The sequence below is a fragment of the Coturnix japonica genome, chromosome 10, assembly GCF_001577835.2.
Source record: "Coturnix japonica isolate 7356 chromosome 10, Coturnix japonica 2.1, whole genome shotgun sequence".
Lineage (NCBI taxonomy): Eukaryota > Metazoa > Chordata > Aves > Galliformes > Phasianidae > Coturnix > Coturnix japonica.
Genome location: NC_029525.1, coordinates 5414411 through 5428031, shown reverse-complemented (window position 1 = coordinate 5428031; position 13621 = coordinate 5414411). Strand labels below are relative to the sequence as shown.

At 38.3% G+C, this 13621-nt stretch overlaps 1 protein-coding gene across 3 annotated transcripts in view; it reads right to left on the bottom strand.

Annotated features, from left to right (window-relative positions):
- Positions 1-13621, bottom strand: part of THSD4 (thrombospondin type 1 domain containing 4) — a 239853-nt gene that overhangs the window by 171820 nt on the left and 54412 nt on the right. For all 3 annotated transcript variants that reach the window (XM_032446790.1, XM_015872714.2, XM_015872715.2), the window contains one exon: positions 2693-2795. In XM_032446790.1, the coding sequence (XP_032302681.1) occupies positions 2693-2795 (103 nt within the window). The remainder of the gene's footprint in view (positions 1-2692; positions 2796-13621) is intronic.

The following is a 13621-nucleotide window of genomic DNA, read 5'->3' as shown; positions in this document are numbered from 1 at the left end:
CTAAATCTTTGACGCCATGCTACAAGAGAAGTCATTTCATCTGCAGGCACCATCATCAGCCCTCTTCTTGCTGGAATACCAAGCCCGTTCTTCTGCCTAAATGCATGGTATGAAGTGCCAAAGTTTTACAGCTTTGAAATTGACTTTGAGGACAACTTCATAATGCCTTACATGACTTTAATTAAAAGCAGACCGTATAATGAATGATTATAATTTGAGGTAAAGATGTAGCACTGCAATTCTTCCATACAGCCGCAACAGTGAAAAGCAGGACTGAGGCACAACCACACTAGAGAAAACATCATTTGATCAACAAAGATTCAGATACTAAATTACTTGAATCTGCACTGACTCAAGTTTTGCAGTCAGGATAGGTAACATCAATTGTGAACCATAGTCGCACGTTTAAATGAACTAGAAAGAAAATGCTAGCAAGCTCACTACATGTGGAAATGTCTATTTCTGGATACATAAAACAGGAAATTCACATACATGCAACACGCTGCGAGTACCCTGAAATATACTTCCAATAGCTCCTTCAGCACATCTCTGATGGAAGGCTCTTCATTATTCCTCCAAAATAGGCATTTTGCTCATGTGCAGTGAAGATGGCACAGAACCCCAAAACCTGGCTCAGATTGCTCTTCACATAGTGCAGCCCAGTAAGGGTCAACTTGGAACCCAGGAGCAATTCAGTGATAGCTGAATGTGCTGTTTTCTACATGACTCACCAGTCATTCACCTTTCACTGTTTCATTTTGAAACCTATTATCAGGCTCTATGGTACCTCAGTTTATTAACAAACAAGTATCACCAGTAACTATCAGCCCTTTTCTCCTTCCTCATCTATTACAGTAAAGGGACTAGAAATACAAAGAAGAGACTCAGCGCTGCAAGAGCAGTCTCCATCACCAAATAAATTTTCCTATTCATTTTCCATACCTTGTCCTATTTTGCCTTCATTTTGGAGCTTGGAAAGCAACGCAGTATAACAAGTTTAAGGCTGATGGCAAGTCAAACATACATAGAGTACTTAGTGGATCACTGACATTAAAGACATGCATAATGAGGAAACTTGCCACTCTATCAGTTTTAGGAAATACAGCCTAGGGTGTCAACATCAAGATAAATCATAACACACAAACATTTACTTGCAGTGAAGTCTCTTGTAAATTAAAATCCCTGTAAATGTTAATGGTAAGGCATTAAAAGCCACAACATGATGTATTATCTCTAGCTAATTGTGTAAAATTGCATTATGTGTAGCTACTTGCACAGAAAGCAATTATAAAAGCAATATTCAAGACAGACTTCAACAACTGAGGTAAATTCTCTCTTCCAAGTACTTGTTCTTGTCAAATATAGAAAGGACAAGTAGATTGGCCTATGCCCTGCAATTTTAAATTTCTAAGTGCAATTCTGTGCCCCCATTTGGATAGAAGACACAGTACAAGCAGCATGCCATTAAGGGGCACTGTGGATAACTACGTACTCTCACAACAGCGATTCATGCCAAGTGACAGAATGGCATCGCAGTACTAAAGACAGCTCATGTACAGCATGCATACATATTTCCCTTTGTGTAAGTCCTCTTTGATCCTTGCAGTTCAGTGAGAAATAATTTTTTAAAATGTCACTTTCAAAAGAAATAAAGGCAAAATAGCTCCTACTGAATCCAGAGTTGAAACATATTTGAAGGCGTAAGGTAGAATGATACAAAGATGGTAACAGATATTCAAAAGGTTTTTATGAGGATAAACTCACCAATATGGATTCCTTTGCTGGGAAACGCTGACAGAATCTCCACCGGGGAGCAATCTCCAAGAGATGCTGCCTTGGTGGTCAGCCCTTAAATGAGGTCTAGAGGAGGTGGCATCAAGCTCCATCCCTTTCGGGAGCACAGCTAGATTACTCTCACCTGTGCTCCCACAGCTGACCAACACTTGCCTCAGCTGATTAATCAGAGCTTCAGGCTGTGATTACCAATTTCCAATGCAGAAGGATAAACCGTTTACTTCATAAATAATAACAAGATTCAGCTGAGGAGGGCCCAGCTTTTGCTTGCAGAGGACAAACAAAGCAAGTATTTTTTTCACAAAACATGGTCCCTGTTATAACCCCACTGAGGTTTTATACTTAAGCAATTGTGATTCTGAAGGACAGACCACTGACAGTTTTCACTACCCATTCCAGGACAATCGGTTTAACAGGCAATTGGGAAAACCTGTAGCACAGGTATTCCTCCCCCAGTAACTATCTCCAGCTGTCAAACACAACATTAGAAAGTATAAATAACACAGTCAGAGAGTCCAAAATGAATGGATCAGGATCACAAGTCATATGCTTAGCTGGAATTAAAAAATTCAACTCCATTTACTGAAACTGACCTATACGGAGCCTTTGTCATCAAAGGCAAATACCTAAAAGAGAAAACGTAATAGCAATATAGATGAAATAATCTTGCAACATCATATGGAGGTAACGGTACGCATGTCAAAGTAGAACTTGCATGGTTTCATTCTTGTAAAATACAAGAAAGATTAATAATGTGAGATATTTACTTGTCCAGAAGATGAACAAAGCAGAATCAGCAAAACTCAAACAGGAAAGCTTCGTGGCTTCCACTGGGTTAAAAGCACACCTGCTTTTCCAAAACACAGTAACAAAGCAAAAACACGTTGGCTTCCCTTACCTTCTGCAAAAGGTTCCCATTCATAAAATCGACCCATAAACGGCTTGTTATTGTACGATGCACACTGCACTTCTCTAATACTTCTGCTGCTTTCAGGACACATCTATTCAAATAGAGAACACAGCTGCATTACAATCAATAGTAATATTATTACTGCTTTCTTATAAATACACTTTAGAAGGTCAGTGAAGGCTTTGTCAAATTCTGATCCATTCTAACATTAAAAGATCCCTTATGTTTAAAACAGACAGCAATGCTGTGCTTTTAAGTGCTTGTAAGAACAAATAATTATTAATGTTGCAGAGCTGAAGGAGTAACAGTGCTACAAAATAATCCAATTCTTCATTGAGTTGTCACCCCACTCAGTAAAAAGAAAATACTTGAAGATGAATTCAGTAAATGAGAACTGAATCGTTTCCTTCCACAATAGCTTCACATTTCTCATTATTTATTTTTCAGGCTCAGATTCAGCACAGTTAAAACACTTTATATATACACTTCCACACATTACCAAAAGCTGGGCTCACCATCATCTTATTCTCATCCTATTCTTCAATACAATATTTCTAGTTCTTAAAAAAGTATTACTATTTCCACATGCTACTATGACAACAATTGCCTTTCTCTGTTTTTTAACCTGTGCCTTCAAATGCAAGCTCCACAGTGCTTGTAGCAATGAGAACATTTGGTGTAAGCACACGTACACAGTGAGGCCGGGGAAGCTGAAGACATAAGAAACAACCTTTAATAGGTCACCTGCAATGCAAGCCTTGGCAGAAAGGCCTTGTTCAGATCTGAAGCAAATTCCAAAAGTAAATATAAGTTAAATACTTATTTTGTCCTCATAGCACAGCAGTTACAGCAAATGACTGGGAGCATGACAAAGGGGAGCAAGATTTCTGAAAATAGGGGTTTACTTAGAGAAGTTTCTGTGCTTGGAGAAAACAGACAAACTTTGGTCACATGTGCATTTTTACAGGTAGACATCAGATGATCAAGATGCCTATTAAAAACATGACTCACAAGCAACAGAACTCAGAGGAAGAAATAGAACAGAGCAGCAGAATAATATTTTCTTCAGGAAACAAAATTCAAAAGAAAATTAGCTACAACACTTTAAAAAGCAAAATAAATAAGTAAGAAAAGAATCAGTAATAATAAGATCTTGGGGCAAATGCAGATCAGATCTCTTAGGTCTGTTATGGGGGAGAGATGTGTCACCTTTGCAGTACAAGCCAACACACAGAGGTCCCAGAGGAAGTTCTCCCCAGAGGAGTTCTGGCTTTGTATCCACCACCCGTCTATGAAGCCATTTGTAGTTGGATCAGTGAGAGCAAAGCCAAGAGTTTTCAAGTGGGTTATAAACTGAACCAAAATCATGGCTGTGGGGAGTTTCACTGACTGCTTTATCTTCTAGCAGAATCACTATAATAAGTCTTCAGGAATAAACACTGCTTCTGGCCAAACAGCCATCTGTGCTCAGTTCATCCACCCTTCTGAGGTCTCCAACTACATGCAAATACTGTTATCCTCAACAAGCCTTCAAACTAAGCAACAAGCGAACTATAAAAAGTTTCACTGAAAATCAGAGTTTGGGAAGGATGGGACCAACAGTTTGTTTCTAGCACATATCACAGAAATCAAAGCAATATATCTGGAATAAGACACTTGTGACACAGTAATGCCGCAAGATTAATTCAGCCACTATTAACAAACATCAGGACTCAGAATCTTACATTTTTTCTGGAAATCAACCATACCACGTGTCCTAAGAGAGAAGGATGAGAACCTGAGCTGGCATAAATTAAGGTCCTTACATTAAATTAGAGCAGAACAAAGTCAGTTTGCACCAGCAAAGAAACCAGCCTGAAGGGTTTCTTTTTGGAACACATTTCCTTTTTTTTTTTTTGGCTCATGTGTTCTGATATTCTGTTGCAAAGTTTTGTTGTTTCTTGTTTCTCCTTTACTGAGCCTTGAGCTCATGCTCTTGTGTACCAGTATTTCTGGCTCATAAACCATTTCCTGTGCGCCCCGTTCATACCAACTGCAGACAACATAAGAATATAAAGATCAAAATATTCATTGCAGTTGCCAAAAAACAGTGCTCCCCTCCTCTCCTCTAAGATCATTTTTCTATAGTTGCAGTTTCTGCTTTTAAACTTACTGAAAAGTTGCCCACAGGACAGAGGCCCCATTGCTTTAAAGCAGGACAAAGGACTGACTAGTACACTAAACACACTGCATGGATTGAGCCTAAGCCAGATGAAGAAAAGTCTCAGTAACATCCCTGCTACTAAGAGAAGGCTCCAGGGAGATCTCACAGTGGACTTTCAGTATCTGAACAAGGGCTTTAAAAGAGAATGGGACAGATCCTTCAATGGGGTCTGTTGTGATAGGACAAGGGAAAATGGTTTCAAACTAAAAGAGGGGAGATTTAGATTGGACATAAGGAAGAAGTTTTTTTACAATAAGAGTGATGATGCACTGGAACAGGTTGCCTAGAGAGGTGGTGGGTTCCCCATCCACTCAAGGTCAGGCTGAACCAGGCTGGATGAAGCTGCAAATGTCCCTGTTAATGCCAGGACAGTGAAGTAGACTGCCTTTAGGGGTCCCTTCCAACCCAAATGGTTCTATGATACTTAAAAAATCCCAACTCAAATGTCCTTCCTCTACTTCCTTCACCAATGTATAATTGCAATTTAAATGTTGGCATGAAGATTGTATAGTGTAAGTCAGTCTGCAAAAACTCCTTGCTTTGTACTTGTACTTACTGATGAATGTTCATAAAGTATTCTATCATGGAGTCACGTGCAACAAGTCAAATGTACCACAGTTTGCAAATCAACGAGGTCTAAGCCAGCTTGAGTTTTCAACCAATTTAATCACTATTTCTGTCCAATATACATGTAGCTTGACTCTAAAACTCCTAAAGGACAACAATAAGCAGGACAGAAAAGGCAGGTAGTCCCAAAGAAGCTCACATTTACTGGCTCTAGAGTCCAGGCCCCGCAGCAGCCATGGCTGCCCTCTTGGCTCAAAGCACTATGTAGCAGGCTGAGGGCATGGCCAGGCCCTCAAGTAGTGCTATAGGCAGTCCCTGCATTCTTCCTGTCCCTTTGCCAAACAAACATCAATTTTATCTTAAAAAGCTGGCATGCTTGCAGAAGAATGTTCCTGTGGTCAAGCCCAAGCACTAAGATGTAAACAACATGGACCTCTTCCCTAAATCTTCCATAGGCTTTCAGTGTAGACTTTGCTAAAGCATTTAACTCATTGAGTGATTCTTCCTCAGTTCTCCCTCTGCAACATGAGGGCATTAGTACTGTGTTGTGTCATAGGTATTTGAATACAAACCTTCTGTAAACAAAATGTAACTGATACTTTTGTTGTCTTTTTTTAATTAGGAATAGATTTGGAGTTTCATTATTTTCCACTCAAAAGCAAACACCTCTTTTTTGATAACTGAAGTTTTGATAACTGAGGGAGATCATAGAGATCTTAATGTAAAAACAGAAGGTTTTTTTGTTTTGTTTTTTTATTTTTATTTTATTTCTCAATCATCCTTTTTCAACCACATGCAGAGGGTAAATGAGCAAAAAATATTTGGTACATCTACTAAGATAAATCTCAGATAGTGTTGTGTAGAGGCAGATATTAATTACTTCAAAAACTATAATTTTGACTTTAAAAAAAAGAAATAAATTACTCTTTAACTGCTAATGGTTTTTAATGATTTCGTCCACATAGGTGAGAACCAGGTCCATCAGTGCTTCACCTCATGTTGGTCCATCCACAACCTGAACCAGAAGGTTGTCACCAATGGATTCCAGGAGTCTCCCAGATCTGAATCACTTGCAGATCATCATGTTGTAAGAAACCATCCTACCCTACTTTGGAAAACATTTGAAAATAACAAGTTTTTAACAAATCTTTGAGGCTTCACTGTACTAACAAATTATCAGCAATATACCAGAAATCCACTGGTCTGGCAGCTGATGTGTGCTCACACTGGCACCATGCCTGCCATGAGCAAACTGCTTCAAGGCTGCACTGAGATGCTGCACTTTTGGAAAAGGAAGGTCATTCTGATTCCAAAGCCACCTTTAAAGGCAATTAAGACACTGGCTAACATTTTTGGCACTGTTTCATTTCTACAGCCTGCAGTAACTGGTCAACTCTTTTTCCAGTGCCCACAGCCCTTCTGGGTTCTCCAGGCCTAAGGATAACTTGTAATTAATATTTTCTATTACTGCATATTAAATTAAGTCTAAGCAATCTAGTTACACTCAGTTTTGTCCTCTTGCAGTAGTTCCAGCTAATCTTATTAATCCTTTTCCATTCCAAAGGATAAAAATGCTTCCAAAGGAAAACAATTAAAATACTTGTTTCTGAAACACTGCAAGACAGCAATAGGCTCATTTAAACAACTGGAGATTATTTTCTCTCCCAAAAGTTCTAATTCTTCAGGTTATACAGAATGTGAACACAACTGCCTGCCAATGAAAAAAAAATAAATAAGGTGTACCATGTTCAGATACCTTTGGCACAAAATACCCAATGATTTTTTTTTTCTTAAGATGGAATTCATGTTTGTAAAATCAAAAACAGGTGAGAAACTTAAAAATGTAAAATTTTTAAATTTATGTGAAGAACAGCTTTTCAAAAAAAAAAAAAAAAAAAAAAAAGAGTGCTGGCCAGATCTAGTTGCACTCCATGACCGCAGACAGTGCACCATAAATGTCTGGTTTTACACGCAATGAAAATTAACATCTGTGAATGCAGCAGTATCTGGACAAGTTTAGGAAGAATCAGCACCTATAATGCTTCAGTCCTGGCACTGCATCAAGCAATGCATTTGCTCCTACATGTCTGCTGCAGTGGAAATTATGCTCAGTTACAGGATCACCATAAACTATTAACTTTTCACTAACCAGAGAGAACCTTTAAAACAAAGTCTAAGGGAGCAATTAATACAGTAATACTTGCAGTGCTTTCAAGGGGCTGCCTGTCATGGGCAGAAAAGTTAACAAAATAATAATAATCCAATTTTGTCACCTAAATAAGAGTTTCAAAAAGCGGTGAATCAAATTATTACTCAAACAAGATAGTATCATTTGAAACATCTCCACACAGATTTGCAATACTGACTTCTGAATTTTCTGCTGTTTTAGTGTGCCCAATATATACAAATAGTATCTACTGTACAGTGCATCTGAGACTATCTACTGTCTGACCTCAACAAATGGCATCCTTTCTTTGGCTTCTCAGGACAAATTAACAGCCAGGAAAAGTGCTTTTTTCCTACTAGAAGTGTACCAGATCCAGGAAAAACAGAACCTTCCTGAATCACCATGGCGTTCCCTCTGCACATTAAAGAAAAAACAAACCAAACTCAAGGAACATTGCACATCTGTAGTTCTATAGAAGGTAGCTCACTTTGCTGACTCCCTGATCCCTGCCCCAGGTTTGTTTCAATTTCACATCCACTGTTCCATAAAGTTTTGTTAGAGCAGCAATGTAACCAAAGTTGACTGTAATATTTAAATTAAATCTCTAGAAAAATAGAACAGTCAGGCTGTGGCTCTCTCTTGCAGGTCATGCTGTTAAACGGATGGTCCCAACACTTCTGGCTGTGGGGTCATCTCCCACCTGCTTACATGTCAACACAACACTGGAGCAAAACTCTCGTCAAAATCTGTTTTCTCTTTGGCTGCAGTGGGCTAATCCACCAAATTCAAACACTGTCAAAATATCTACAGTTTCTCTGGCATCACCTCACGTTATTAATCCACCAGGTGTCTTTCTACCCAAGCATTCCAATATGTATTGTGATACCTTGCTTTATACCAAAGTCAAATTAATTCTATTTTGAAAGATTTTGTTTTCCTTTATAAAGATACTGCTATATATTGACTACATGTTTGACTACCAAGTCATCTCTTCTGTATCATAGAAGACATATATCACCTGGTGATATATACAAACACATATATCATAACCTGGATGTTCATACAGGCTCGGAAAGTTTAACTGTTCCCTTTGCTTGTACTTCTAAAAACTCTCATTCTGCCCTCCTAATATGTTTATACTTCACGTCTATCTTTATACTTCCAAAGTAATTCCTTCACTATCACTTTGTTGCTACTTCATCTCTCCTCCATTTCTTTCACCTTTTGTCAATTCCTGCACACTATTTGCCCCATTTCAAGCTGAAATAAAACAGAATGTGACAGTCATATGTCTAAAAACTATCAGCCTAATGGTCATGTTACAATCAAAACGCCACTGGCATTTTAGTGGCCCCGCTGGAACACAGAAACCTTTTTTCCACAACTGATTTCACTCTGGGAACAGAAAGTGCTTTGAGTAAACCTAGAAGAGTTTTTGAAGGATCATCTGAACATAATCTTGATTAAATTTGCAACGTATCAGTCAAATAATGCATTAATGCATAATACTGCGAGTGTATCTACTAGCAATTGACCTTTCATTCCTTCTTTAGTAATTCACAACTTCAAATACAGTATGTCTAATAATAAGATCAACTCAACAAAAATAAGCATCTCTTCCCAACTTCACACGTTTGCAGCTTTTTCTGAATACTAATAAACCTATTAAATTAGATTGAAATAACTTCTTTTAAGATTTTTAACAACTTATAAAAGATTGAAGTCCAGCTTTAGCTTTAAATTAAATTTTATCCACTCACCCATCTCACATGTAACATCCAACTGGTCTAGCGTGTCCAAATAGAAACATGTGGCACTATTAAACTTAGGAAGACTCACCAAATGGCTATAGGAGGAATATTAACAGTAGAGTTCCTTGGTAGCACCAAAATCATCAATTTCTGATTATTGCTGTAATTTTACAAATATTTCTTCAAATAATAATGACAATCATTGGATTCAACAGTATCTAAGTTTAACAATTACTGAGAACAGATGATGCTAAAACAGAAAGAATATCATCTGGCGTAAAGTGATACACAAGCACGCCAAGGAAGCCAGCACTATGTGAATTCACACCTGCCAATGACCTTAGCCAGCTGACAGTTTCAAGTCCTTTTCTTGATCCAGCACAAAACCAGATGACTATTCACTCCTTCCAAAGCCATTTTTTCCAAAGTTCAGTTACTATTTTACTGTCCCAAATTTATTTTATTGCCCAGTTCCCTGAGTACTTCAGTACTGAGACTGGAGTGCACAGACGATATTCTTTACTTAACCCTAATCAAGCATTAAAAATACTTGGCATCTGCAAAGAAACGTTAACTACCTTGTACAACAGCTGTACAACAGTGATATCATTTTTTTCTACATAAACGTGCTGCATCAAAAGAAGAAAAAAAAAAATCACCAGAACAAGTATCCTTGCATTCAAATATCTATTTCTAGAAACACTACATAATGCTCAAGATAATTAAATTTCACACTATTGCCTCATTTAATGGGAAGTCAATTAAACCTTATTTCCATTTGACAAAATTTGGCTCCAAGTCTAAAGAATGGCTTAGCATGGAAAGTTTTAGGTCTTGCCGCTGGCACGCTGTCTCACGTCTTTGTTGTTCAAAAACGTCATAGAAACAGCATGTTTTGTAGTCACAGAATCACCAAGGTTGGAAACGACCTACAAGATCATCTTGTCCAACCATCCACCTGTCACCAATAGTTCTCACTAAACCATGTCCCTAAACACAGCATCTAAACATTCCTGGACCACCTCCAGGGTCCTCGGAAAATGTGAGGTTTACACATTAAAATAGCTATTTTATTGTAACAAATAATAATGATAGCACCTATAAACAAACAGAACTGTCCTAAACGAATTTTAATTCATTATACTAGAAAAATCTATCACTCCAAAACAATTTTTGAGAGACAACATGAACATGGTTGGACTAGATGATCTTCTAGGTCTTTTCCAACCTTGATAATTCTGTGATTCTGTGATCATTAGCTTTGAAAGTCTGAAATCCTGATCACTTTAAAGGTAAATTTAACATTATGCATTCCACTTAAATGACTGGCCTCTGTGTGGAAGGAGGGAGTACCTGTATTGATCCAGCAGGAGGACTATAAGTTTATGAAAGGTTTTGATTTGTATTGCCATAATCCTCCTCATCTTAATTAAGGAATCTAATTACAGCAAACAATCACTGTTCTTAGCTATGGACTTCCATTTTACATGACATTCAGGGAACACAAATGTCTATGCAGGTTACTAAGAGGCACAAATGTACATCAGTGATATCTAGAGTGAATTCTAATAAACCCATTGAGAGAATTAATTTTGTTCTGTTTGTGTTAAATATGAGTCACTTTTCAGGGGAGCATTTGCTTTCCACACAAACTTTCAGGCACAATAAATGTAATTTACACTAGGCTCATACAACCTCTCACCACCACTCACAGAAAGTGCAGCATTATCCTCATTTTAGAGTTCACATTTCCATCAAAAAATCACAACCACGAACATCCTAAACTATCTGCTGCTTAAACTAAGCCACTTTAAACTAACTGGCAGATATGTTTACCATGCCTTAAAACACTTTGGTATAGCTACAGCTGGTAGCACTGTCTGTTTACTCATGAGTTCACTGAACTTCAACTGTCCAGGCTACAATTTTCCACTGCTGGTGTCTGTCTTTATCTTATTTTTTGACTGAATTATTTCTTCCAAAAACGAGTCTGAAGAAAAACAAGAGCAGAGAAGTGCTCTATTTTTTTCCCATGCGTCAAATACTCTTTTTTTTTTTTTTTTTTTTTTTGTCTCTCTTTAATAAGTAAAAAATTAAGTCAGCCAAAAAAGTGTTTTTTGTCAAGAATGCATCTTCTGTCTTTTATATGGAAATCTACCCAAATATAGCCAGCCATAAGCTTTTGAAAAAATACTGATAATCCTACTTTGCACGTGCTCAGTAAAAGCTTGCTGAAGTTTTGCAGCTCCAGTACTGGAACAATTCATTTACAAGGGGCATGTTCCAAAGCTGATACTCAAAGAGGCCAAGTAGCTTTCCAACAATCATAGGTACGTGCTCCTCAGGTCTGCACTGGGACAGGCACTACAAAGTGTCTCTTCTGCCCCCAATGCTGACTTGGATTCTGCTGCAGGCACCACGGGCAATCCAGAGGCAGCCTAATACAAACACCTGTACCTAGAATGTGTGGGATATCTTGCAAAAACAAACATGAAAGTTCAGAGCAGGACTCTAATAAATGATGCTGGATGCACAAATTGGCCAGAGGGATCTGAGAAAGTAAAGCCAGACGGAAGTAAATAGAAGGAGCCTAATTAGAAGGAGGTAGAACTGGGGAGGCAGAAGAAGAGTGAAAAGAGCTGGAAAAGCGTGACTGATCAAGACAATACAGTGGGTCTGCTTCTGCTAGAGGGCAAAAAGCAGAGACAGGCTATATTTGGAAGAACAGCTGTAACACCTGTGGTGGAAAAAAAAACAACACATGAACACAATGGCAAAGTATTTCCATTGCCCTGTAGTACCAGTAGGGATGAACTGCCCACGGCTCACTTGCAGCACGCTGCTGAGGCATATGAATGCTGGCCTATCACATGGCAGGATTCTGATTCTGAATGTTTCTTCCTTTTTGTTTTGAAACTACAAAGCTTCATGCAGTATGCTACAAGACATTAAGAAAATGCTGAGTCTCCACTTAGAAGACATGAGATTGTCCATGCAACTACTATCTGTTTTGGCTCTTTGTGCCTCATATGAATGATTGCACACTATTCTTTCCCCTGTGACCTATGACTCACTCAGTGTGCAGGAGGGATTAATTCTGGGGATGAATAAGGAATGTTTAGGTAGAAGAGTGACTACATGATCTCTGCCTCATCCACAGTAGAAGCCAGTAGGCATGTGGCAGATGTATCCACTGAAGAGCACAAAAGATGGTCTGCAGTTTCTAGGGGCTCTGCTATTCTGGGAGCAAAAGTTCACCTACGGTACAGTTTAGCTCAGTCCCTTCTCAGTTTAAGAAACTACGTAGTTTCCATTTTTGGTGTCTGACTGAAAACCTCTGGATCTCATTTGCAGATGAGTTGCCAAATCATAATTGCAGTTTCGGTCAATGCAAATTTTGCTTTGAGTATCATCAAGTAATAAGTACAATACCAAACATGGAAAAAATCCCAATTACTCAACACAGAGCATTAAATAATTTACTATTTTTTCTGTATCTCATTATTCCATACCTCAGCTCCCTTTCTTACATCAAAGATTAGATCTTGCAATCACACAGCAGGTTTGTGAATGTTAAATCAAACACTGTGGTAACAATTTCAATTAATAGCCCTTAGAGAAGCCTTTTTTTTTTCCTGCCATGAACATTTTTAAGGCAGGGAGCCAAAAGCTGAATAGTAATTACATTAAGCAGTGTATCACTAATAACTGAGCTGCAGATCTATGCAGAGAACCTGGGGTAAAATAAAACAGTAAATAATTAAGCAATTTTCTTAACACACAAGAGTTTCCTTATGATTGCTCACAAAACTCCAGTTCTGAAAGCCCTGAAACTGGGCTAGTTTGACTACATCACACTGAGAATCCTATAATGGCACTCTGCTACCCAAGAACTGAACTATGCACCATCATAAGAAGCTGCCACCAAAAAGTGACTCAGAGAGGTCTTAAATGGGCAGTCAAGAGAGTGAGCAGGCTTGCTAGCTGCAACTCATAATGCAGCCAGAAATAGAGAAAACAGTTCATTGCTTGGCATGGAATTTACTGAATATTGAAATTAAAAACAGAAGACAGATTTCAGGAAGAGGCGTGGGATCTTCCCCTGTCTTCTACCCCCTACAGATCACCCAGTGACTCACTAACACTGTGGTGATGGTTATAAACAACAGGGGATTGGCTTCTCCACAACTACAAGTCAAGAACTGAAAGACAAAAAGCCTTATCAACAT